Below are 24,087 nucleotides of genomic sequence, written 5' to 3'. Positions count from 1 at the left end.
TTTCCTTTTTGAAACAGATTTTCAATTACAGAATGAATTGCATTCAAATTTCATTCAAAATATCTTTGCAAACATAGTTCAGCTGTGCTGCGAGCTGATGAATGCCAGCCAGCGAGAAGTGGTGTAAATTGTTCACTTATTATCATTTCGCTTACCGACTGCCGATCAATTACTTCAGTGAAACTTTCTGTGAAACCAATTAAACTGTCAACTGACAACAAGTTCAGTAACTTCAAATGACGCTGATAAATTTCATGTTTGACAGAGCAAAAATTGATTCATCTGCTAAACAACAAATATCTAAAAATGTTCAAAACAATAACAAGATCAACAAACTTCTTCTTATAAAAAAATATAACAATTTTTGGAAATTATCATAACTGCAATTAATTCAATTTTCATAAAATCAATCACTTTTGCATAATCAAAAAAAAACTTATTTAAAAATCTTCCATTTCAAATATTGCATTGCTTAACTTACCTTCAGAATAAGTTACTTGCAATCATACCCGACTAATGCCAACAAATTGACTTTAAAATTAAAAAAATACATACAGACATACATACATGGATATATATATATATATTTTTTTATCCCATTTCATCATAATAGAATATTCAACAAGAAAGATGTTTGAAAAGGGTGATGAAATCAAATTCACAAATTCAATAAAACCGCTTCATCCATATAGTTGATATTTAATTTGCTTTCTGAAAAAAAGAAGAAAATAGCATGAACGGAATTTTAAACTACATATAATGCAACTTAAAAATTAGAAATCTACAAAAAAAATCAGTTATTCAAAAATATTTGCATAAAAGGTAAAGCACTGCGCGGTGGATTTAAAGTGAAGTTGAAAAAGTACGCAACTTCTCAACCCCTGCTTGAAAGCTGCTAGGGCTGATTCCATTGCTAGATGGAAGGGCAACTGTGCGAAGCAGTTCCGTGAAAAAGTACTCTGAAAAACCAGGACAAGCATCTTCTGTTGCCAAAAGTGCACTTTTCAATTGTTGCAACGCTTTGTGTGGTTGATTATGTTCAACTCGTTTTTGCAATTCCTGAAAAAGGTTTAAAACAGAGTTTGTTATAATGCTGCTGCTATATACATATCTACATATAATATGTATTCCGCATTAATTTGTTTGCAAAATTATTTTACCAATTCCAAAAAAGGAATTATTGTATTGTCGAGTATTCGCCGGCGTCGATGCTTCCCGTAGTCCTTCTTCTCGCTCTCCAAATTCTGCACACGATGTGAACTTCCTTGCTTGTCAGGGATCGAAGCAAGAGCAGCTTCGGATGAAGACGACACAGTCTGAAAATACGTTCAACATAACATAATTCAGCAATATGTTCACAATTTTGGCAAAATTACCTCAGCAGAATCGATGTGAATATTCGTCGGCGCAACGCCGTTGCTACAACCATTCACAAAAGTGTTTTCACTTTCAGGGGCATTGCAATGAACAACACCGTGAGAATGTGAGCAAGTCTTCAAAGGTTAAAATATTCAAAAAATAATTTAAAAAATAATTTATTTACTTCTTTCTGTTCAACGGTCCGAACTCTCACTGTGGCATTCACATCTTCCAAGCGTTTTTCATTCGACTTTTTCGCTTTTACAGTTCCTTCGTTGAAATTCACCGTCGATGATAATCCTTTCACCGTAGGATATTCCCACTCTTCAAAACCACCACTAATAAAAATAATAATAAATTTTGTTAAGCAAAATAATTCGTTGCCATAATTATTACTCATTTTTCTCATTATCACTGCCATCACGATCCGAATCACTATCTGGTCCCATGCGATTTTTCCAAACTTTATACCGTTCAATCAGTTCTGTCAAGACGTTGTTCTTCTTCGCTTTGCGTACAAACGGATGTTTCAAAAGTTCCTTGGCTGTAGGACGCTGAAAACATTATTTTATTAATATGACATTTCTATTATAGCAGTTTTAATTTCAAATTAACGCACATTTTCCGGATCTTTATTCAAACAAACTTCGACAAAGTCTTTAAATGGCTTAGAAAAATTTCCCGCTAACTGCGGTGGTGGATTTTTCGGAATAAGAAATAACACGCGCATAGGGTGCAAATCAGAATGAGGCGGTTCGCCTTTTGCAAGCTCTATGGCTGTAATACCCAAGCTCCATATATCTGCCTGAACAAAAATTAAAATAAAAAATTATCTGCAAAAAATAACAATCAATATGTAGTTTTTAATTCACCTTTGCATCATAGGAAGCCTGTTTAATTACTTCAGGTGCCATCCAAAATGGTGTTCCAACAAATGTTATCCGCTTTCTTATGGTATCTGTCAGTTGTCCGGCCACTCCAAAATCAGCAAGCTTCACATCACCATTTTCAGATAATAATACATTAGCCGCTAAAAACAAAACGATACAAGAATACCTTCAATCAAAATGATCGCACGCACGAATTACTGACAATTTCCATTAACTTATTTAAAGTATTCTTCTCATGCAGAACGTAGAATACAATTAAAATGCTAATACTAACTACCATTAATACTTACAAAATTTTTTTTCTACAAACAAGATAAAACTGGTTTATCACAAACTGCTTGTTACATCAGATATTATTTTATTAAACTAAGCATTTAATAAAATTTCAATAGTCATATTTCTTAACTGATCATGATGAAATGTTATATTATATTATATTATTAAAAAAACTGCAACAGCAAAAAAGAATTATTATATGAAGATAGAATTAAAAATATAGCGCATCTCAATTTAACAAAATTATAAGCATCACAAACTAACCTTTAATATCACGGTGAATTTTTCGTTCAGAATGCAAATATTCCAAGCCTTTTAAAATTTCTCGAATTATTACTGCGATATGAAGCTCTTCTAAGCGACCAGGTTTCATCAAATCTAATGCAGAGCCACCACCTAAATATTCCATAATAATCCACAACTTGCTCCCCTAAAACAAAAAATTTTTTTTGATTTTTGATTAATAAAAAAACAAAAGCATTTACCTTTAAATAAGATCCAAAATATTTGGTCACATGAGGACTGTCGCACTGAGACAGCACCATTATTTCTTGTTGAATGTCTTCAATTTCATCTTCTGCTTCTTCCAAGTCAATTACTTTAATGGCAACCGTTTGACTCGAGCGATTGTCAATTCCTTTGAACACTTCACCAAAGCTGCCCCGGCCAATGCGCTCCTGGCGCGTAAAAATACCCTCTGGATCAATTTTCTAAAAAAATAAAATTCATATTTTTATGAAAGGTTGAATTTCACTCTCTTCTGACAGTTAACGAATAGATAAAAAAAATTAAAATGCACATTCAATATATTTGGAAATAAATTTTGCCCAACAATTACCGCAAAGTGTTCATTTCATTTAAACTTAATTTTCCAAAACGGTTCAAACTATTACTGTCAAACATTCTTTTGTTTCACATAAAATAAATATAATTTCTATTTTTTTCATCAATCAAACTTCGTCACTGATCAAACTTTTCCACACAAAAAACTAGAGAATAAACGAAAAAAATTAGTAATAAAACAGCAGAATGTACAAACAAACGCGTCCACTCAAATACTTTTATAAACAATCTCGTGTATAAACTTCACAACGCTCGATTCTTCAGCACAGCTTAAATAAAAGACAAACAAACTCAACCTTGAAACTTCAGCAAACTTTAGGCATTCTAAAAGCAGATCTGTAGGATAGATGCTCAATAAACAAAGTTAACGAAATAAAATTAAAAAATGAAAAATAATTTTTAAATATAAATTGAAAAGTGAGGAAAAGTATTTAAAAATTCGTAATGATAAACAGGTTAAAATCGAGTGAAATGAAATAAACAATGAATGCGCACACATGTAATGTAATGCTTTGAGTTACAAAAGTCGAGAAATAACGATAGACTTTTATCAACGAATTCACATCAAAGAAATCAAAACACGAACAATAGTTTGCGTAGCCTTGAACTTCTTGAAAGCGCAAGATACAATAATAAACTTTTAAAATACACATTCTTCACCGAAGGTTAACAGCACATAAATACATTACGGGCTTTACGAGGCGCATTTCAAAACAACTTTTTAAACAACGAAAATAGAGTACAAAAATTTGCATTTGCATGCGCAATTAAAGCTATACATTTTTTTCAAGCGATAATAACAGCAAATTAAATGAATAAAACAGAAACAATATGGAATGTTTAATTCAAAAATAAAATAAGTATTTCTTCAGCTTTGATTAACTTTTGTTCAACAACACTGTCTCGTAGCTTCAAAACGTCAAATAATACAAGTTAAAATAATCATCAGTCAATTTTAATTATTATTCGCTGAAAATGTAACAAATAAAAAATAAATAAAATAATTACGCCAAAACAAAACTCAAAAGCAAGTTCTTTTTGATTTACAAAATTTACAAAAGTACTTACGCTGAACTGTGTTGCAAATGCCATAACCCAACAAAAATCAAACTGAGGCACAGCTTCAAAAAATATCAAAATGTATAAAACATATGCAAAGGAAAAAAATATACAAACGTATAGCACGTATTCATTTTCTATTGCACTATACTCAGGTTACATAAATACAGTAAAATTTCATTGACACAAAAGTATGAATATTTTAAGTATGTAGAGCATTAGACGAAAAAATAAAAATAATGAATGATAAATGTAAATAATAAGAATTTGATTAAATAATAAATCAAACGATTGGGAAAAATCAGCTATAATGTTCTCTGTTTATTTTTGAACAAATGTTGGTAAAGCATTCTGGTATTTTGGAATTTATGGACAGTTTTTGAGTTGAGAGCAATGTATACAAAATAATATTTGACTTTGTATCAAATTTTTAATGCAAATAGTTTTACAATTGTTTATAGCAAATTGTAATGCAAAAGTCACGACATTTTTTATTATTACATTGATTGTTTTTTATATTAAATAAATAGCATTTAATTTTAACAAAAAGTTTATGACTGACGTTTAGTAATCACAAGACAACGCTTTTGCGTATTAAAAGTGCGTATACATTTTTTTACTTAAACGTGACTGCCATTTATTATAATAACTTTAGCTACAGTACATCAAAGTCAATGTTTTTTGCGGTTAAAATACATTTTAAATTTATTTTAAACTTTCATCGAATAGCTAATTAATTGTACCTTTATATGCAATTTATTATAAAGCACTATTATAATGCTAAACATCTTTATTAATTATTAACAATGAGAAATGCATGCTAGATTTCCTCCGTAAGCCTTGCTTTTTTAAAAACCAATATATTATATATGAGCTTGAGAATTATTTTTACTTGAAATAAAGATATCTATATTTATTTATTTATTTTTAGATTTGCAAACCCTGAATGTAACGGGTTTTCATCCAGCCGAGTGTTTTTCATGCCAGTCGTCTTACGATGTGTTCTTCCAGGTATGCATATGACCAGGATATACAAAAGTTTCTTTACAAAAGATTATTTGTTTGCATATTTGCCTTTATGAAACTGTTGCGGTTGTGGCTTTATAGTACTATGCTTGTACAGTGTAATTTGTTAATGTTTTTTTTTAATCAGTTTTTGTTTATTTAGTTTGGATTTTAAACTCGATCCAGAAAGTTTGAACAAGCAACCTGAAGAAGTGTTTGATATCTTGTGCAAACTTGGTGAAGGGTAGGTGATGGTCTTATGTAACACATTGTATATATTTGTTTGTACAGATCGTATGGATCCGTTTATAAGGCGATCCACAAAAGCACAGGTCAGTGCTTGGCTGTGAAACAAGTGCCTGTAGACACTGATTTGCAAGAAATTATTAAAGAAATATCTATTATGCAGCAATGTGATTCTCCATATGTAGTGAAGTATTATGGCAGTTACTTTAAAAATTCAGATTTGTGGGTACGCTGTTGCTGTTCTTCTTGTTTTAATTGTTTCATAATGTTCATATGATTTGAATAATTTTCAGATTGTTATGGAATATTGTGGTTGTGGATCAGTTTCTGATATAATGCGTCTTCGAAAGCAAACGCTAAATGAAAATGAAATAGCTGTTATATTACGTGACGTTCTTACCGGTTTGCAGTATTTGCATAGTAGACGAAAGATTCATCGTGATGTTAAAGCTGGTAATATTTTGTTAAACACAGAAGGTCATGCAAAGCTGGCTGATTTTGGTGTTGCTGGGCAACTGACAGTAAGAAAATGTTCTTTTGGTTTTTTGTTAACATTAACTTTATTGTTTGAACGGTTCAATTTTGATCCGAATGTATAATTGAATGTACTGTAATGAAATTTATTTGATTTTTATTTATTTTGGTTCAACAGTTTCTCTTTTGGTTGTTATTTGTTAAAATTGATATTTAAGCATTTTGATACAACTTTAGGATACAATGGCTAAACGGAACACAGTTATTGGCACTCCATTTTGGATGGCTCCTGAAGTGATACAGGAAATTGGTTATGATTGTAAAGCTGACATATGGTCGCTTGGTATAACCGCATTAGAAATGGCCGAAGGCAAACCACCTTATGCAGATATACATCCAATGCGTGTATCAATGTTTGATTCTTTTAAAATAATACAACATTTGTATTGGTTTTATTGAAATGTTTTTTGATTTTTGCTTTTTAAACATTTATAATAAATTATTTCTGATGAATTATGTATAATTAGGCTATATTTATGATACCAACAAAGCCACCACCATCGTTTCGTAATCCAGACGAATGGTCTGCTGAATTTATTGACTTCGTTTCCGTATGTTTGGTAAAGAATCCCGACGACAGACCTTCGGCAGATGATTTGCTTCAAGTTGGCTTGTTTGACTGTCTATTTTTATCGAAAATGAGCATACTTTATTTCATAGCATGTGTTTATTTGTAATGCAAAATCGTCGTCCGTTTTGATTGAAGCTGTCCAAGAGTCGTTGCATTTGCAAGCAGAAAATGCGAATCAGAAAGCTTTGAAATTAGATCAGGCATGTGTTGCGGTGATAAGATGCGGTGAAAATTATCTTAATTAATTATATTACTGTATAGTTGTATGATTCGGATTCGGGAACTTTGGTTTCGACTAAAAGTGGCACTGTCTCTTCGGTTATTGACGTCAGTACTTTAGTACCGAGTGTAAATGGATTGCATTTGAATGAATCCACCGCAGCATTACCGAATGATTCGCCCGTAACTAATACACTGCTAATAATAAATGATGGAAATGGAACTTTAAAAAGTAAGCTTTCTGGTCTGTATGAACTGAATTGCTTGCTTAAGGGCATTACAGTTATATGTTGAAATTTATTTCCATAAAGTATGCATGTATATATGTGTGAGCTAAATTTTATTAGTTGAAGGAGAACTGTAAATTTTTAGCGATGCAAAGTTCAACTCAAGATCTCTCATTGAAAACTGCCCCTTCGCAGCCACAGCAAGCCAGTAATGATAAATTTGTCAGACCATTTGTTGATGGCGATTTTGAATTTGTAATTATAATTTTATGCAAGTTTTTGAATTTCATTGACATTTTTTAGCTCAAATTTATACCGCTGAATGAGCTAAATCAACGATTGTCAGTACTTGATTCTGAAATGGATCGTGAAATTGAAGAACTAAGACGCCGATATCAAACGAAAAGGCAACCAATTTTGGATGCAATGGAACAGAAAAAGCAGCGTATGACCAATTTTTAGAAAATTCTTTATGTGCAATAACAACAACTAGCGGTATTGGTAGTGCTGACGCATACTACTTCTACACGTGCCTTTGATGGCAGTTCATTTATCATTATTTGTTTTCTAGTAATAATAATCTCTTGCCCTTCTTATATTTTTTCGTATTATTATTACTTTGATTCAGCTCATGACCCGGGTATGAAGAAGATTATTTGGGCATTAGCGAAATAGAAAAATGTTAATCAATTGAAGTTTTGATTGCTATATTCTGGCATGATGTTTGTTGAGTTATGAAAATGTGAACCATGAACTATACAATGTTGCATTAAAAAAGTAAAAAGAAAGGACAAAATATGCTTTTTGTTGATAAATGAATTTGAGCATTATTAGGTTGAAATTCACAGAACGGGAAAAATCACTGGTGAAATTGATAACTGACGCGCAAGTTGATTGCAAAAAAAATTTCATATTTTTTAAAATAAAACTGGATTTGTTGAAACAGCTTCTTTAATTGACATACTTTCCGAAGAAAGTAGTTATTTATTTAAAATTAAGCAATGAATGAATTAATTCTTTGAACATTTATTTCATCTTTTAACAAAAACATACCTTCTTTCTCTGTTCAAACTACCAGAAAAGACGTTGAAAACTTTCAAAATTTACTTTAATTCTTAATTATCATTGTATTGTAGCAGATTCATGATCAAAAGTTACTGTAGAAAAAATGCACAAAGGTGCTACTTTATATTGAAGTGCTTTCTTTACTTGCTGTGAACTTTTTATTCAGCTCGTTGGTATTTTTGAACACGTCAATATCGACTGAAGAATGCAACAACAGATGCATGATCAAAAATTTATTGCTTTTCAAAAAAAATGAAAATGAAAAAGAACAAGCAACGGAAAAAAACTGTTTCATCTTGGCAGACCGAGATGTTAAGAATAAAAAAAAGAAAGCACCATAACAACTCAAAGTCGATGAAGCGCCTCGCGTTGCATACACTTTTGACGTATTCATCAAGTTCAGAAGCTGTTCTTTTTTGTTCACTTTTATGCAAATAAACACCGGTGCGCAATGAAAGCGTATAAATTAGTGATTAGGATAATTTTCAAATCTGAAGCCAACAATGACGAAGACGAATCACCTTGCGTGGCAGTGGAAGAAGGTTGAGTTGAACCTGAAAAACAAAAGCATGAAAATGCGACGTCCGATTTGCATATCAGTCAGTACTAGCTCCTCCAAGCTTATATGATCATTTCGATATTACAAACTATATATATTTGTTTGTTCAATAAAAGTGAAAATCTTGTGCAATTTTGTCACAAACTAATTATTATAACAAAATCGAATCGCAGTTGACAGACGACAATTTAATTGAATTTCAAAATCTCATTTTAGCAGTTAGCTAAATTTAGCGGTATTTCAATTTGACAAAGCACAACAGACAAAGCCGCACAGCACAGCAAGCATATTACTACTACTAATTTGTCTGATGACAGCACAGCATTGGCTTGAAAAAAGTTTTCGCATTTCATTCGCTTTTAGTCGACTCGAGCTAAATTGTTTAAAATTTGTTCAGTATCTGCTCTCCGGGGAACATTTTTCTATTTGACTACAGTACAGAGTGGTCTCACCCCGAACGTCAGATAGATGATGAAGAAGGAAATTTCAATTTTTGAAACTTAAATTATTATAATAATGAAAAATTTTTTCCCCCAAGAATAACGAGTGAAAAGCGTTTCTTGACGCTGAAAGCAAAAATGCCTGAAAACTAGCTTTCTGCAACAATTTCAAGAACAAATGGTGATGCTGACCTGCTCAAGTGGTGAACAACCACTGCAGCACTTCAACTTATGCGAAAGACAAAAAAAACAAATAAACATTATAATATTTGAAATAAAAATAAAACAAAACCAATAAATAAGCAAGCTAATAATAAGTTTGTTGTCACGTAATTATTATTATTATTATTATTACCTTCATCATTTGGACGTGTAGTAGCTTCCGTAGTTTCCTCGCCCGGTTCATAAATACTGACTGAGACGTCCGGCTGGTCAGTGCTCGTAGAAAACGGTTGCAAATGGTTTCCAGAACCGCTACCTTGCATCCAATCATCCTCATCGTCCGACTGAACCAAGGGAGTTCGAGTGATGAAATTTTTAAACATTCCCGACGACCAAGCTCCTCCAGCCTGTGATTTGACAATCATCCCATCCTGATCAACATCATCGGATGCTTGAATTTTTTCCATCGTCTACAAAATAGCAGAGCAGAGTGATGATAATTAATTCATTAATTAATTATAACGAAACATACAATCTAATACCACTTTTTTCACCTGACACCACTAATCACAAAATGTCATCGTACAGAGAATCTGATAGCTGATCAATATTGACAGATTAAACCAGAGAAAAGTAGATAGATGCATAAAATTGCCGTATTTCTTTTTGAATATTCATGAAAACTACTCGCGGAAGTTAACAACTTTGAAAAGAGCTATTTTTTAAATGAAATTTAAATTTTTTCCAAAACTATCAATTAGCTATTTTCTTTCAGATCAAAATCTATCAATTGATTTCATAACATTAATCGATTAATGTCAAATTTCTAACAAATTAACAACACTCAACTTTTCCTAGCCATCGGTGATTTGTTCGAATGTGAAAAAGCAACTCTACATATATATCAATGTTTTTACAATGGCACATGTGCGTTTGTTCAGTTTCATTTTTTATAACATTTTTCTTTAGTGTCTATTTATAATTTTTTTAACCACCACATGTTTGTTGTACAAGGTATCATCATCATCATCGTCGTCGTCGTCGTCACATATTAGCACAAATTATTGGATTATGATGAAGAGCAGAGCAATCGTGTGAAATTTGTAAAATTAGAAGGAAGTCTCCAAAGTTGAAAAAGGAAGAGAATTAGCATCATTTCCTGTTGAATAAACAAAATTTTAGAATTCAAGAATTTGCATTTATTCTAGTTTCAGTTTCAAAAAATTCCATCAATCCCAGTTTAATGCATCAGTCGACCGCGACGATAAACACGGAAGTGAACGCTTCAACTGGTTTCATCTTTGAACATCATCAAGGAAATGAAAAGAAACAACGAAACCTTCTTCATAATAGTAACACTTCAATGACCTTAGCTTTTTCCAAAATTTAAATATTTCCAACAATACACACAACATGTTGTTGATATTATTATTCATTGATCAAATTTCAAACAGTGAAAAGTATAATTTTCACCGCTGCATTATCGATCGATAAATAATGGAATGAATCAGAAATTTTAATACGTCTGCTTCTGCTTGCGCATGCTGCCCAATTTTTCCCCTTTTCCATAATGTATTTCACTACTCTTTCAATGGGGAAAAAAAAATATATATATATATATATATATATTCAAATTTTGCACTTTTCAATATTGACATTGTTGAAATTGAATTTCACTGACATTCATTACACTAATTATAATAATTATCATTTTGAATAAAATTTATTTATTAAAAAAGAAAAAAATAATGATCCTTCATGGAGACCTTGAATTGTTGGCTGTTCAGCGATGCTAGTTGTAAAAGAGCACGATGGAAACGCAACTTTCCAGATCACAGTGACCTAATGATTTTTATCTCCTTGCCAGAAATCATTAGCAACTTGTCAAAATGTATCAAAAATTAACATGACCAACAAAACCCAAAGTCACTAACTTATACGGAATATAAATTTCACAAACACTACTATTACTATTCTTTCCTATTTTTGCTACTCTTCTTTTCTTTCAAAAAGAATACTTTTCGCTAGCAGCTTTATCTTTATGCAAATTTTTTTTTCAAAATCAATTTTTGTCAAAATTGTGAACAAGAAAAAAAAATACATACAAACAACTTCAACAGAGATATAATTATTACCTTTTTCTGTGGAATAATTTATAGTTTCATTCAAGTAAATCTTCATTATTATTAACTTTTAGCGATTTGACGAAATGGAATTTTATCATCCATCCAACATAACCTCGTCGAAAACCTACGTCATACCAATTTTTGCATATGTTTCTTTATACTTTTATAATTAATTGATTAAAAATGAAAAAAAAACAATAATTTGAATGGTTGAAAATATTTCATTTGTCAATCTTTCAAAGAGGGAGAAAGATGAAAAATAATCAATCGTCCACTTACTTCAGTCAAACGACGAAGCTTTTCTTCCAAATCTGCCGCACTGAGTGGTTGATCTGGTTTGAAAGATGTAGCAGGTGAGCGGTTCAATGTTTCTGGGAGTCGATTTTTTTTGCCATCGTCATCATCATCCACTGATGGATAATGATCAAGTTGATCATCACCATCACCGTCATCATCATTAACTTTAACCATTGCTGGCGTTACTTGCATACTTCCATACTCGATGTGTGAAGAAGGATTCTTCTCTTGACTAAGAGCAGCTTTGCTATTCGGTGTTGTAGTCTGAGGAAAGATCATATTATTATCCACATGCCTAGAATAAATAAACAAAAATAAATAAAAATATTTATTGTTAATTGTAAAAAAAAAGTGAAGCTTCATCGGGTAAAATTTCAAGTTTTTCCATTTCTATCAGTTGACATACCAGATAAGTAGGATCAAAATTAAGATCTGTCGCATCATTAACCTTTCAACAATATAAACGACCGCCGATTTGCTATAACAGTGCCACCTGCTTAATGATAAAGCATCAAAAACACGAAAAAAAAGAATTCTGTTTTTCTTTCAAAGTCAATAAATGAATGAATAAGTATCACTTCCTTTCCAATAATAATAATTTATAGATGCTAGTTCAAAATTCTTGGTCAATGAGGAAATGCGTGCGCACAGTGTTGATCATTTGATAATAATGAGCAAAATTTGTTAGACGCTTTTCGAACAGACATACAGACAGACAGACAGACAGACAGACAAGCAAACAGCACGCTAGAAACAATTTTGAAAGAATATTAGTAGTTTTCCGGAAAAGTCGGTGACAATCAAGCGCAGACTTGCTTGAGAATGATGAATTACGGTTTACTTGGTGTTTGGCCGCGTCTTCTATAAAAGCCGCTTTCTCTCTTACTCACTCCGCTTCACAATGTGTACGCACGCGTGCGTCTGTGCGTGGGTGTGCGCACTATGTACATGTGTGTGTGTGTGTGTGTGTGCATGCATGTAGTACACATATGCATATATACATTTTAAAAAAATTTAAATTATATATATACGCACATTTACATGTACATGTGTGCATGTCCGTTTTCATGCTGCCCTTAACTTTATTCTCTGCTGGCCAGTTTAAATCTTATAAATCAGTTTTAAACACTTCCTGCACACCACGCGCTTCATTATTACTACTTTGACATATTCAAGCACACAGACACAAAGCAGACAACCAAAATTTTGCATATAATGTCGACTGATCCAAACAAGTGCTGATGCAGATGGTTTGGCAGACTCTCTAACAACTCGCAATGTTTATATAATAGCAATTAATTTCAGTAGTTGTTTTTCTATTCCATTAAAGAATCTATCCAACAAATAATAAACTGAAAATAATTACAATTTAAATGGATGTATAAAAAGAGTAAATTGAGCAATTTTGATGATAAGCTGTTCAAGAAATTTCTACATAATCATCAATCTGTTCTCTTTATACTGTTGAAAAATTAAAATTTACACAACGCTAATATTTTATAAAATTGACTTGTGAAATTGATTCTGCTTTTCTTCTAAATTTGAAAATAAATCTTCACAATTAAGGAGATTGACTCTTTTGTGAAATCGTCCGTCTCAATTCATTGATCATACTATGAACAAACATTTGATCAGAAGCAGGAAAATTGACACAAGCTTAAATTGAAAAAATTTCCCCATCAACCACTAAGGATTAATAATATTTCAAAAATTATTCCAAAATACAATCTCACTATATATATATATATATATATGTGAATGAATTTATGCTTCATTACCAGTAGAATAGCAATTTCAAAGTTAAGCTTTTATCTAACGTTAATCGATGACCACCACATCATCTTCATGATCGACTAATAATAATTATTACTATTTTGACTTTGTCAATGCTAATTAATCTTCAAAAGAAAACAATTATTTTAAACAAAAAGGACAAATTATGTGTATACAATGGAAAAAAAATGTGATACAACGTGAATATTAATAAATTTGAAAATCTGAAATTCATCTGTAATTTGCATAGAGAAAAGAAAAAAAATCCCACTGAATCAGTGAAACAGTTGCGAATATTGTTTTCAATCATCAAAATAAAATTGATAGCATTTGATTGATGATGATCAAAAATCAAGTGAGATTAAGATCGATTTTTAAAAAGTGACCGGCTACTACTGCTATTACAACCACTACAGCTGGTAATGAAAAAGAAGTTTCAACAATAAAATTGATAAAATCAATTTTTTTTAAATCTGATTTCCAACAACAAATAGCTCAAATGCGCAACAATCGTCGCGTGAGCAAACAAATGAAAAAATAATTTTTCAAAAATACACAATTCAACATAATACTATCTACTTCCTGCTAATTGTATCTTCTACAAGTGATGGAAATTCAACCTTATATTTATCAACAAATCAGTCACTATTGTGCATGCTTGAACTTATGTAAAATCGAAATTAATAATAAAACTTACAGATTTTGAGAAACTGCATTTTTCATTGTCAAACCGCTGGATGCACAAACTGTAAAAGCTTTCGTAGAAGCGTTTGGATTTTCACACACAAGCTCCGCCATTTGACTTATCCAATCCGCATAAAATATTGACAAATTCTGAAAAAAAATTAAAATATATTCAATTTGTATTTGAAAATGAAAATTTGGAAAAACCATAAACAATAAGAATTAAACCAATAATTAACACAATGAGAAAGTGATTAAATACCAACCTGAGCAACGACGGAAGCGTAATGCATGAGATTGGGTTTATCAGTGGCTGTTCGAATGTAAACTCTACTTTTTCCGGCTTCTTTTTTCAACAATGGTTCATCTAATGCAACTGAAATCTGCGCTGCATTTTCTATTGGATTAGATTTATTATTATCATCCATCTGCATAGTTCCGCATTCATCAAACTGAAAAAAGAAATTTTATCATCACTATTGAAAATTATTTATGACTTTTCTTTTTAAAATAAATTCAACGGTTTTCCAATATCAGCTCACCAGACGGACAGATATTTCAGGTCCGGCAGCTAGGGCGTTGTCCATGATGGCGTCGTACAGAGAACCAATCAAACCGTGCCCATTTCGAAGAACATCTTCAAGATCGGCGTGCTCATTTTTGATGGTAAAATTGATAAATTTGGAAAAAGATTTCACAGCCTGCGACCAGAGTGGCTGCAAAGATCGATGGATCATTTCCAGACAAGACGAAACTGCGAATACGCATTCGTAATTGCAAGGTTTCGACGTTGCCGGGTTCAAAATGCCGTCGTCGTCAGTTTCAGGCTTGCACAGTGGACAAGCGTAGTGTTTTGCTAGCAAAGCTGTGCAGCTGTGCTCCTGGGATAATTTGCCGGGATTCTGATAATAGTCTCCTGCTGCCCAACGTTGCCAACGGTTTTCGAGTTGTTGCAACGTTTGCAAAAGTTGCTCCAAAAAGTAGTGAACACGCCTCAAATTGGTAACAGCTTCGCCGAAGGCAAAGCCCAATCTTGAAGGCACGTCACCGAATGGGTCAATTTTCAAAAACGCATCCCGTACACATCTCGAATAGTTTCCATTCAACGCGTATCCACGTCCACAGTCGGCGTTGATCACACAAGCGTAAACCGGTGGAAATATGTTGGCAAAAAAGCGCTCCACCATCCTACGCAGTTTGGCTCCTGAATTCGCCTTCTCTTGTCCAGCGGTGATGTTCGTCATATCACTGTGATTTATAATAATATTGTCTTGTCCAACGTTCCAAACAAGCATCGTCGAACGAAGATGTTTGAAAAGTTGACCAGTTGTCGGACGTACTACTGTAGCAATTTGTGGAAAGTGTTCTTTGAACATTTGACCAATTTCAAATTCCGCTTCCGACAGCAACATGTTCACCTGCTCTACAAATGAAATTTATGCTTGTAACAAAATTATCACAATAGGTAGAATTTGAAAATTCTTTTTTAAAAATTATTCCCCCTTAAAAAGAAAATTACATTTCGAAATATAAAATCTTGAAATGATTATTAAAAATGAGAAGATGATAAATTATGTCAAATTTTATCTGGAAACAACAAAAGTCACGCAGATGATCAAATAGGATAAAGATGAATTATGTGCAAAAGGATGTGTCAACGCGATTATGGTTCAGTCGAGTGAACAAACGATAAAACACGGCTATTATTCCTGTTTGCCCATTTAATAAATGAGAAACTATGTTCTAGAAACATAAATATAAATACAATAATATATATATATATATGTATATGCCAATTTATGTTTGTACTTTTACATGAAAAAAGATAAAAAAAATAAATGTATATATAATAAGGTTGACAGTGGCCAATAAGTCAGTGTCAGTCAGAATAATAGTGACATAGTAACAAAAGGCATAAAGAGGAAAAAAATGAATTACTACTTTTGTACTCAGATGTCACAGTCGACCTCTAACGAAATCGCTTGCTCATCAGTGACGTGATTTGCACCAGCAAGCAGTATCGTCTGTTGGTGACCAAAAATGAAAAGATCATTATCTCGGCTGGAAACTAGCAACACTAACCCATGAGCAGTATTCAAACTTTACCATGATGCTAAAAACCACTGACTGACCGCCATTGAAAAAGAAAAGACCAACCCGACAACCCGCTCCTTTATAATCCTAGCACAATATTCATGACCTTTATCATCATCACGATCATTCAGTGAAAGCCTTTTTATGCCAAACCATTAACAATTCCAATTCCACTCCACTATACTATATTATACTATACCGTACTGCCTGTCGACGCGCATTTTTTCCTTTTTGTAAAAAAAACCACCAATTTCACTTTCGTCGATTTATTTTTATATGGAAAATTATTCTTATTCAAAAGGTTTCAAAAATTGAAATATATTCAATGGCATTTTTGAAATTTATTTTCCATTATTCTTTATCATTATCATTCAAATAAACCACTCCCCCTGTTGGAAATGGATGATGCCTGTCTGTCTAAAATTTTTTTCAAAGTAAGCTCAGTTCAACAAAAAGAAATAAATCATTGTTACTTTTCAAAGCAAGGAAAAAAAATGTTAAATCATCAATTTCAATAGTATGTTAATAATTAATTTCAATTTATGATAATTGAATATTCATGAAAGAAACATTTTGAAATAAAATCAAATAAAACAGCATGAAATTTATACCACATGCGTCGCCGACTTACTGCATAAGAAAAATGTTCATTTCACACTTATTGAAACTTTTCATGTTTCAAAAATAATGTTTAACATTTACTATTTAATACGAAATAAATGCCTTATTAATATCACCAACATTTATAAATGCTCAAAGAATAGTTATAATAAAGCTGTTCAAAAAATAGATCACTTTGTTACAAAGAATACAATTTCCTTTTTTGTGATTGTGAAAAAAAGCAAAGAAAAAAAAGGAATTTCATATTACGCAAAAAATCTTTAGTTGCGTTTATGCATTAACAAAGACACAATCTGGTAAAGGTCACCGGTGGTTGAGACGAGCAAAATATTAAAATAAAAAGAGAGAGAAAATTGGACTATTTGAACAATGCAACTGTAGTTAAATATGCCGAAAATTGGTTTCGCCGAATATGCATCAGTGACAATATGAGAAAGCAAAATTTAAGCTTACCGGTCATGTGCACTCGTTGTTCGGCTAAATAATGAACCAGTGGCGCGTTAGCGGTACGAATCCAGTCTGCTAATTGAAGCTTGCTACTTTGGATCAGGTCAACAATGATTTTCTGCGAACAGCAGGTGAAGTTGAATCCGCACATCCCATTGACATAATCACCTAAAAAAGAAAAAACAAAAAAGTAAAACAAAACAAAATATAAAAAAAGAAAACAAAGAACCTTGCAGATAATTATTAAATGAAAATATACTGTTCATACACATACATATTTATACCGTCTGCATATAATATATAATATATAATATATATATATATTCCAACTTTAATAAAGTAGAAGTGAAATATGAAACTTAAATGGAAATATATTTTCAGAGCAGGTGTGCAACACTTATTATCTTTACATCAATATATTTCCATTTAACACAACTGTTCCGTTTTTTCTACATCGGTGAGATGGGACTCGAATTCATCATTTCCAACTTCAGTGAGAGACTTCCAATCGTGCATTTAGCTATCAAAATGTGCATGCAAAAAGAAAAAAGAATTCTGAAGCCGGATGTCCCAAAAATTTTTGGCCAACAGAACAAAAAATTCCATCGGCAGGAAGTGTACAAAGTTCTACGTTTCAAGCAGATGTTCACAGTCGATGGTCTTGTTCCGCTTGAGTGACAAGAAAACAAAGGAAACAATGCTTATCTAGTGCTTGAGTCAATCTGACAAGATGACAGCTTGGCATGCTTTCTCATAAACTAAAACAACAGTGTTGACTTTGTGCTATTGTCAAGCACTTTGAAAAGCAGCACTGTTTATACCAGTTCAAATTACAAATATGCTTACTGTTGTTGTTGTTCGATAAAATAATAAAATAAAAAAAACTAACACATGCTTACCAGCAACAAATGATTTAAAAGAAGAGTCACGGTAGTAGTGATCGTCATCCATATCCAAACGAATTCGTATATTTTCCATACGCTTTGAGCAGTCTTTTCTTGAAAACCGCATATCAGTACTCTTATTCATTATTACTGAAGCGGTTGATGTAGATAAAAGTAAAAATAAACAAAATGTCGACGTCGTTTTTTGAAACTGTCGACTGTAAAGCTGGACAACATCAATAAACTTTAAACCAAACAAATCTACCATTTCCATTAATATAATATATTAATGTAGTTGAAATAAAATTTCGCTTCTTTGCACATGCATAAGAACGCATACGCATATGCCCGCATATACATATGTACAGATGCAGTTGGTCTCTTCTAGGTTGTAACTTAAAAATGAAATACAAATGCAAAGTGACCTGTAAAAATTCTAGCTGTACCAATCTTCATCGACGACAATCTGCTTCACCGGTGAAAATCATTCGTTACGTTGAACGTAACGCCACCTGTTGGCAGAGTTGATATTTGACCCGGCAAAGCATCGAAAAGCTTGCTTTCTCTCTTATTAATTTTCTTATCATTCATTCTTCACACAGAGGTCGATAAACGGCCAGTGTGTTCAATAATAATTACAGCATTATGACAAGCAATCAACTGTTTCTGGCCACTTTAAATTGGTCAACGATCACATAACATCATCAACATATTTACCATTTGTCTGTTCAACTACTCTACAATTTGCAAACCTAAAACCTATCAAAGCAAACTTTCTTAACTGTAACTAAAAAATAAAGATCTATAATTAAATACATACATATATGTTCAGTACACACATTTATGAAACTTTTCCTCTGTATACATGTATTCTGGAGGATAGTAATAAATGTACATTTGAAAACCATTACAACTTCTTTCCCAAAAATGTTTCGTTTCATCTAGAACTACTTTCTTAAATGAATTATTATTTCCAAATAGCACATCAAATGCGATAAATAAAATTCAAGCTACTTACATAAAAATGTTAAACGTTATTGCAAAATAATTTTGACATTATATGCAAATTGTTGAGAAACAATTTTTCAAACAAATACTACCAGCCTGAAATGACTTTACGTTAAAACTTAGTTGCCAATCTGCAAAGCGCAAACCTGCAAACTATTTTTCAGCATCTTTGTTTTAATCAGTAATTGGAAGATTTTTTGGTCTAAAACAAACGCACAACTGAAACTGAAATGCATTTCGCAATGTTTTCTTACTGAAACGGTAAAGCTCACTTTAGTTCTTCAAAAATTTTTCTTTGGTAAATACTGAATAGAAACTATTCAAAAAACATTATTCACAAAGGTACCACTTACAAAGAACAACACATTACCCTGTTTTTTTAATTCGCTAGGCATCTCGAGAAAACAAGTTCGTTCTTTCCAAAAACACTTACGTTAGAACTCAAGAGTGAATAAAACGTGTAGTCATCACTTGATGTTGCTCTAATTTAACATTAATAATTTTCAACTCGATCTCATAAGCCAACTTCACTATTGTAAAAAAAAAAGAATATTTTATTATAATTTCTCATAAGCATATTTCAGAATATTGACCATCTATAACTGTAAGTAAACAATCTCTGCTTAATTTAGTCTACTTCTTCCATTCTGTTTTCATCATCCGCGGTTGCAGAAGTTGTAGGAATCTCAGTAATCGGTATATCTGCACTTTCCTCTTCATCATCGTCAATACCTAAAGGACAAATATTACAAGTAAATAGTCAAATTAAAAAAAAAAACTTACCAAGACCCAAACGAATCATACGATGAATGCGCTGCGCATGTTTCTGAGGCTCTTCCAAAGTAAACCCACTGCAAAGCAGACTTGTTTCGTACAACAGAATAACTAAGTCTTTTACGGTTTTATCATTCTTATCCTTTGTAACACGCTCGTACAACTGCTGAATTATTGGATGATTTGGATTAATTTCCAACTGCTTCTTGGCTGTCATGTATCCCATAGTAGTGCTGTCCCTCAATGCCTGAGCTTTCATAATACGTTCCATGTTGGCTGACCATCCAAACTGCGCTGTTACAATGCAGCATGGAGAACTCACTAAGCGATTGCTAATAGAAACCTTTTCCACTTTGTTCTCCAGAATTTCCATCATCACTTTAAACAATGGTTCATATTTCACTTTATCTTCCTCTCGGCGCTTCTTCTCTTCTTCGTCTTCAGGAAGCTCTAGACCTTCCCGAGTAACTGAAACTAAATTCTTTCCTTCGAAAGCTTTCAACTGTTGTACCACATATTCGTCAATGGCATCCACCATGTAGACAACCTCAAAGCCTCGTTTTTTAACCGCTTCAACAAATGCAGAGTTCTTCACGGCATCCAATGACTCTCCAGCAATAAAATAAATACATTTCTGATTTGGTTTCATTCGATTGACATAATCTTTCAATGAACTCATTTCAGTCTCATTCGCACTTGTGTGGTATCGCAATAAGTTCGCCAACTTTGCACGGTTTGAAGAATCTTCATGAATTCCAAGCTGCAACAACAATACAACAGATAAGATATAAAACTATTCGATTTATATAATATGTAAATATACGTTTTAAAAACTGAATCAGAAAAAAATGTCTTCAAATAACGGTAAAGAAATCAGACCCGAAAGATAGAAACATCCTTTTACATGCAACATTATATGTTAGCATCACGTAGACTCACCTTGATATTCTTTGAAAATTGCTCATAGAACTTGTTGTAATTGTCTTTATCTTCGGCCAATTCTTCAAACAAATCTAGGCATTTCTTAACCAAATTTTTGCGAATAACTTTCAAAATTTTCGACTGCTGCAACATCTCTCTGCTAATGTTCAACGGCAAATCTTCACTATCCACGACTCCCTAAAAACAAGAATAAATTTCATTCATAAAACTTTCACAGTGCAATTGAAATCATCACACCTTTATAAAATTCAAATACTCTGGCATCAGATCTTCGCAATTTTCCATTATGAAAACACGTCGAACGTACAACTTTATGTTGTTACGCATCTTACGATTTTCAAACAGATCATACGGTGCTCGACGTGGAACGTACAGCAAAGCCCGGAATTCTAGCTGACCTTCGACGGAAAAGTGTTTCACAGCTAAGTGATCTTCCCAATCATTAGTCAAACTTTTGTAGAACTCTGCATACTCTTCATTTGTGATCTCATCGCTATTTCGAGTCCAAATTGGCTTTGTCTTGTTGATCTCTTCTTCATCCAAATATTTTTCTTTGATAGTCTTTTTCTTCTTCTCTTTCGATGATGTTTCAGCCTCTTCATCAGATCCAACGTCTTCTATTTTCGGTTTATCATCGTCTTCATTCTCATTTTCCTTGTTGTCAGCTTCCATTTCTTCGTCTTCCACTTCTTTTTCACGCTCCTTTTGAACGACCAAACGAATTGGATAACCAATAAACTGGCTATGCTTCTTTACGATTTCTTTTATTTTCCTCGCTTCCAAATAATCGGTCTGATCTTCTTTCATATGCAAAATTATTTTTGTTCCACGAGTTAGCTCAGGATCTATAAAATGACTACTAAAAACACTCAGTTACGAAAAAAGGAAAAACTTACCATTGCAAGTACGAATAGTAAACGAACCGCCTGCGCTACTCTCCCACATATAACAGTCGTCATCATTATTTTTACTGCATACAGTAACGCGATCGGCTACCAAATAGGATGAGTAGAAGCCGACACCAAACTGACCGATCATTGAAATATCTGCGCCTGCTTGCAGCGCTTCCATAAATGCTTTTGTACCAGATTTCGCAATGGTTCCCAAGTTGTTGATCAAATCGGCCTTTGTCATACCAATTCCTGTGTCCATTATGGTCAAAGTTCGTTCTTCAGCATTAGGAACAATTTTAATATATAAATCTTTCCCAGTAGATAACTTTTCTGGATTAGTAAGAGCTTCATAACGTATCTTATCCAAAGCCTAAAAAATTTTCTGTCAGGTAAAACAATACAAAATTGTCACAACACTTACATCACTAGCATTTGAAATCAATTCACGCAAAAAAATCTCTTTGTTGGAATAAAAAGTATTTATAATTAAAGACATAAGCTGGGCGATTTCAGCTTGAAAAGCAAAAGTCTCGCAATGCTCTTCCTTGACTTCAGACATTTTCGAAGATAGCAACCAGGGAGCACAAACAACGACAAACCAAAGAATGATTACGAACACAGAGTTACCTACTCTTATAAGACGCTAAAGTTTCTAGAATTTTCTAATGATAATCAAGAAATGTTTCATTAAAATTGCAAGAAAGGTGAGTGAAATTAATATAAAAAATTCAAGTGTAAATTTATATATCAGGATTTAATAATCTAATATTTTTCAAATTAATATTTCGCTTAAAATTAGAAACAAATGAATTATCCTACTGTGACCTCTACAGAATTTTTTGATAAAGAAAAGCAAGACCTTATTACAAAAACAAAGGATTATTCATTATTCTAATAAAATAATTAATATTATTTGCAATTTTTATTTAAATTTAAATAATAAAAATATTTTAATGATATTTAATTAAAAAATCCTATTAAAAGTGGTGAATATTTGGTGAAATGTAAAATTTACTAAAAAGCAATGCGAATTTAAGTTGATATGATGAGTAATGTTTAAGCGTTATCTTATATTACATCTAAAAGCTAAGATTTTTTAAGTAAAAAAATTTATTTTGGATAAATTCTACAAAGTTAATACTACAATTTCTTAAATTCTTTGTTGTTTAATATAAATATTGCTTTAATTTAGAAATTTCTTCGACTTTTTTATATCTCATTTCTTAATTCAAACCAAAATTCCAGAATTCATCCATTAGGCGGAATTCTGGAACTTTATAGATCAATGAAAATGAGAACAGTTATTATAAATTAAGTTTGTAGCATGACATGAAAATTTCACAATAAATAACTCTTCAAAGCCTTTTCACATATTCAAAATTGATCATTGATCTACAAAAGCTGCAAGAGTCGTAAATAATGTACATCCTCATGGTGAAAACCGTACGCAAAAAACATTTGAATATCAAAAGATTCTCTAATGTTTAAAATAGTTTGTGTTAACGCAAATAATAATATTCGACAAATGAATGTATATAGTCATGGATGGGAAGAAAGATGAGTAAATCGCAAACATTATACAATGAATATATTTTGTCATTCATCCTTTTAGAACAATGAATTGTACAACTTTATATTTCATTAACTCATTGTGTCAGTTCGTTGAATTTCTCAGCTCTTAGTTGATATAACAAAATGCACATTTTTCAAAGCATGAATGCATGTTTTAAGTCGAAGTATTGTGTTTAACGGCTATTATGTTAGTATTAACAATTTCCATTTATAATTGCCAATCAATGTAAAAACAGAAATTATGCTTAATCAAATTCGAGTTCAAAAAATGCATTTAATAAGTTTGCAATTTTTCATTAATTACTTTCATTTTATACTGTATTTGCCAATGTGTTTATTTTTGTTTTTCATGCCAAAAGATGCGCATTATTTGAAAATGCTTTAAATAATTATTTTATTAATTATATTATTGAGTAATGGGAATTTTTATAAACCATTTCCCCTTTTATTTCATTATTTTTATCTAATTATTTTGTATTTATACCTTTATGCAATATTACTGTATGACCAACGCGAT

At 32.1% G+C, this 24,087-nt stretch overlaps 7 protein-coding genes across 7 annotated transcripts; 1 reads left to right on the top strand and 6 right to left on the bottom strand.

Moving 5' to 3' along the window:
• Positions 1–50: 50 nt before the first annotated feature.
• On the bottom strand, positions 51–4,075 carry Tsp_03758 (putative kinase domain protein). Its single transcript, XM_003374514.1, has 13 exons — positions 4,053–4,075; positions 3,595–3,637; positions 3,011–3,235; positions 2,790–2,955; positions 2,232–2,389; positions 2,006–2,164; positions 1,756–1,913; positions 1,544–1,697; positions 1,377–1,493; positions 1,161–1,316; positions 867–1,059; positions 677–711; positions 51–230 (listed from the first exon to the last, which is right to left on the bottom strand). Exons 1-13 carry the CDS (start codon positions 4,073–4,075, stop codon positions 51–53), a joined length of 1,767 nt encoding a protein of 588 aa, XP_003374562.1.
• Positions 4,076–4,506: 431 nt separating this feature from the next.
• On the top strand, positions 4,507–7,904 carry Tsp_03757 (serine/threonine-protein kinase 4). Its single transcript, XM_003374513.1, has 12 exons — positions 4,507–4,582; positions 5,359–5,398; positions 5,596–5,676; positions 5,724–5,904; positions 5,972–6,199; positions 6,390–6,557; positions 6,680–6,817; positions 6,873–6,995; positions 7,045–7,234; positions 7,375–7,484; positions 7,533–7,674; positions 7,858–7,904. Exons 1-12 carry the CDS (start codon positions 4,507–4,509, stop codon positions 7,902–7,904), a joined length of 1,524 nt encoding a protein of 507 aa, XP_003374561.1.
• A 1,409-nt stretch (positions 7,905–9,313) lies between these two features.
• Positions 9,314–9,922, bottom strand: Tsp_03756 (hypothetical protein). The gene is made up of 3 exons (XM_003374512.1): positions 9,649–9,922; positions 9,398–9,435; positions 9,314–9,352 (listed from the first exon to the last, which is right to left on the bottom strand). The coding sequence occupies exons 1-3, from the start codon at positions 9,920–9,922 to the stop codon at positions 9,314–9,316; spliced, it is 351 nt and encodes a 116-aa protein (XP_003374560.1).
• A 1,788-nt stretch (positions 9,923–11,710) lies between these two features.
• Positions 11,711–12,157, bottom strand: Tsp_03755 (nardilysin). Its single transcript, XM_003374511.1, has 2 exons — positions 11,861–12,157; positions 11,711–11,734 (listed from the first exon to the last, which is right to left on the bottom strand). Exons 1-2 carry the CDS (start codon positions 12,155–12,157, stop codon positions 11,711–11,713), a joined length of 321 nt encoding a protein of 106 aa, XP_003374559.1.
• A 2,187-nt stretch (positions 12,158–14,344) lies between these two features.
• Tsp_03754 (hypothetical protein) lies at positions 14,345–16,650 on the bottom strand. Its single transcript, XM_003374510.1, has 6 exons — positions 16,629–16,650; positions 16,457–16,506; positions 16,024–16,078; positions 14,878–15,758; positions 14,602–14,787; positions 14,345–14,485 (listed from the first exon to the last, which is right to left on the bottom strand). The coding sequence occupies exons 1-6, from the start codon at positions 16,648–16,650 to the stop codon at positions 14,345–14,347; spliced, it is 1,335 nt and encodes a 444-aa protein (XP_003374558.1).
• A 146-nt stretch (positions 16,651–16,796) lies between these two features.
• Positions 16,797–18,655, bottom strand: Tsp_03753 (hypothetical protein). The gene is made up of 3 exons (XM_003374509.1): positions 18,397–18,655; positions 17,504–17,665; positions 16,797–16,846 (listed from the first exon to the last, which is right to left on the bottom strand). Exons 1-3 carry the CDS (start codon positions 18,653–18,655, stop codon positions 16,797–16,799), a joined length of 471 nt encoding a protein of 156 aa, XP_003374557.1.
• Positions 18,656–19,072: 417 nt separating this feature from the next.
• On the bottom strand, positions 19,073–22,557 carry Tsp_03752 (heat shock protein 90). The gene is made up of 9 exons (XM_003374508.1): positions 22,420–22,557; positions 22,002–22,368; positions 21,343–21,950; positions 21,103–21,282; positions 20,173–20,923; positions 20,027–20,121; positions 19,848–19,914; positions 19,141–19,168; positions 19,073–19,118 (listed from the first exon to the last, which is right to left on the bottom strand). Exons 1-9 carry the CDS (start codon positions 22,555–22,557, stop codon positions 19,073–19,075), a joined length of 2,280 nt encoding a protein of 759 aa, XP_003374556.1.
• Between the last annotated feature and the right edge of the window lie 1,530 nt (positions 22,558–24,087).

The sequence above is a fragment of the Trichinella spiralis genome (assembly GCF_000181795.1).
Source record: "Trichinella spiralis strain ISS 195 chromosome Unknown Scfld5, whole genome shotgun sequence".
NCBI classification, from domain to species: domain Eukaryota; kingdom Metazoa; phylum Nematoda; class Enoplea; order Trichinellida; family Trichinellidae; genus Trichinella; species Trichinella spiralis.
Note: the sequence above shows the minus strand (reverse complement) of the source record. Positions and strands in the feature narration are given on the sequence as shown.

Bases quoted from the DNA above. Each gene is read 5' to 3' on its own strand.
- Tsp_03758 (XM_003374514.1), bottom strand. From the start codon at position 4,075: ATGCGCCTCGTAAAGCCCGTAAT. The intron at 3,236-3,594 runs GTTTATAAAAGT...TTATTTTTTTAG, and splicing joins TGAAGTTTATACACGAGATT to AAAATTGATCCAGAGGGTAT. The intron at 1,494-1,543 runs GTAAATAAATTA...TAACCTTTGAAG, and splicing joins GGACCGTTGAACAGAAAGAA to ACTTGCTCACATTCTCACGG.
- Tsp_03757 (XM_003374513.1), top strand. From the start codon at position 4,507: ATGTATAAAACATATGCAAAGGAAAAAAATATACAAACGTATAGCACG. The intron at 7,235-7,374 runs GTAAGCTTTCTG...GTAAATTTTTAG, and splicing joins TGGAAATGGAACTTTAAAAA to CGATGCAAAGTTCAACTCAA. The intron at 7,675-7,857 runs GTATGACCAATT...ACTTTGATTCAG, and splicing joins AATGGAACAGAAAAAGCAGC to CTCATGACCCGGGTATGAAG.
- Tsp_03756 (XM_003374512.1), bottom strand. From the start codon at position 9,922: ATGGAAAAAATTCAAGCATCCGATGATGTTGATCAGGATGGGATGATT. The intron at 9,436-9,648 runs GTAATAATAATA...GCTAGTTTTCAG, and splicing joins TACACGTCCAAATGATGAAG to GCATTTTTGCTTTCAGCGTC. The intron at 9,353-9,397 runs GTTATTCTTGGG...TAATAATTTAAG, and splicing joins TCAAGAAACGCTTTTCACTC to TTTCAAAAATTGAAATTTCC.
- Tsp_03755 (XM_003374511.1), bottom strand. From the start codon at position 12,157: ATGATCTTTCCTCAGACTACAACACCGAATAGCAAAGCTGCTCTTAGT. The intron at 11,735-11,860 runs GTAAGTGGACGA...AAAAGTATAAAG, and splicing joins AGCTTCGTCGTTTGACTGAA to AAACATATGCAAAAATTGGT.
- Tsp_03754 (XM_003374510.1), bottom strand. From the start codon at position 16,650: ATGCGCGTCGACAGGCAGTACG. The intron at 16,079-16,456 runs GTTTTTAGCATC...TTATGTTTCTAG, and splicing joins TCAATGGCGGTCAGTCAGTG to AACATAGTTTCTCATTTATT. The intron at 15,759-16,023 runs GTTTGTTCACTC...TTTCATTTGTAG, and splicing joins AATAATAGCCGTGTTTTATC to AGCAGGTGAACATGTTGCTG.
- Tsp_03753 (XM_003374509.1), bottom strand. From the start codon at position 18,655: ATGGAAATGGTAGATTTGTTTGGTTTAAAGTTTATTGATGTTGTCCAG. The intron at 17,666-18,396 runs GTAAGCATGTGT...TTTCTTTTTTAG, and splicing joins TTTTAAATCATTTGTTGCTG to GTGATTATGTCAATGGGATG. The intron at 16,847-17,503 runs GTAAGCTTAAAT...AAAAAATTTTAG, and splicing joins ACAACGAGTGCACATGACCG to ACAGACAGGCATCATCCATT.
- Tsp_03752 (XM_003374508.1), bottom strand. From the start codon at position 22,557: ATGTCTGAAGTCAAGGAAGAGCATTGCGAGACTTTTGCTTTTCAAGCT. The intron at 20,924-21,102 runs GTGAGTCTACGT...TTGTTGTTGCAG, and splicing joins AATTTTCAAAGAATATCAAG to CTTGGAATTCATGAAGATTC. The intron at 20,122-20,172 runs GTAAGTTTTTTT...TTTGTCCTTTAG, and splicing joins TATGATTCGTTTGGGTCTTG to GTATTGACGATGATGAAGAG.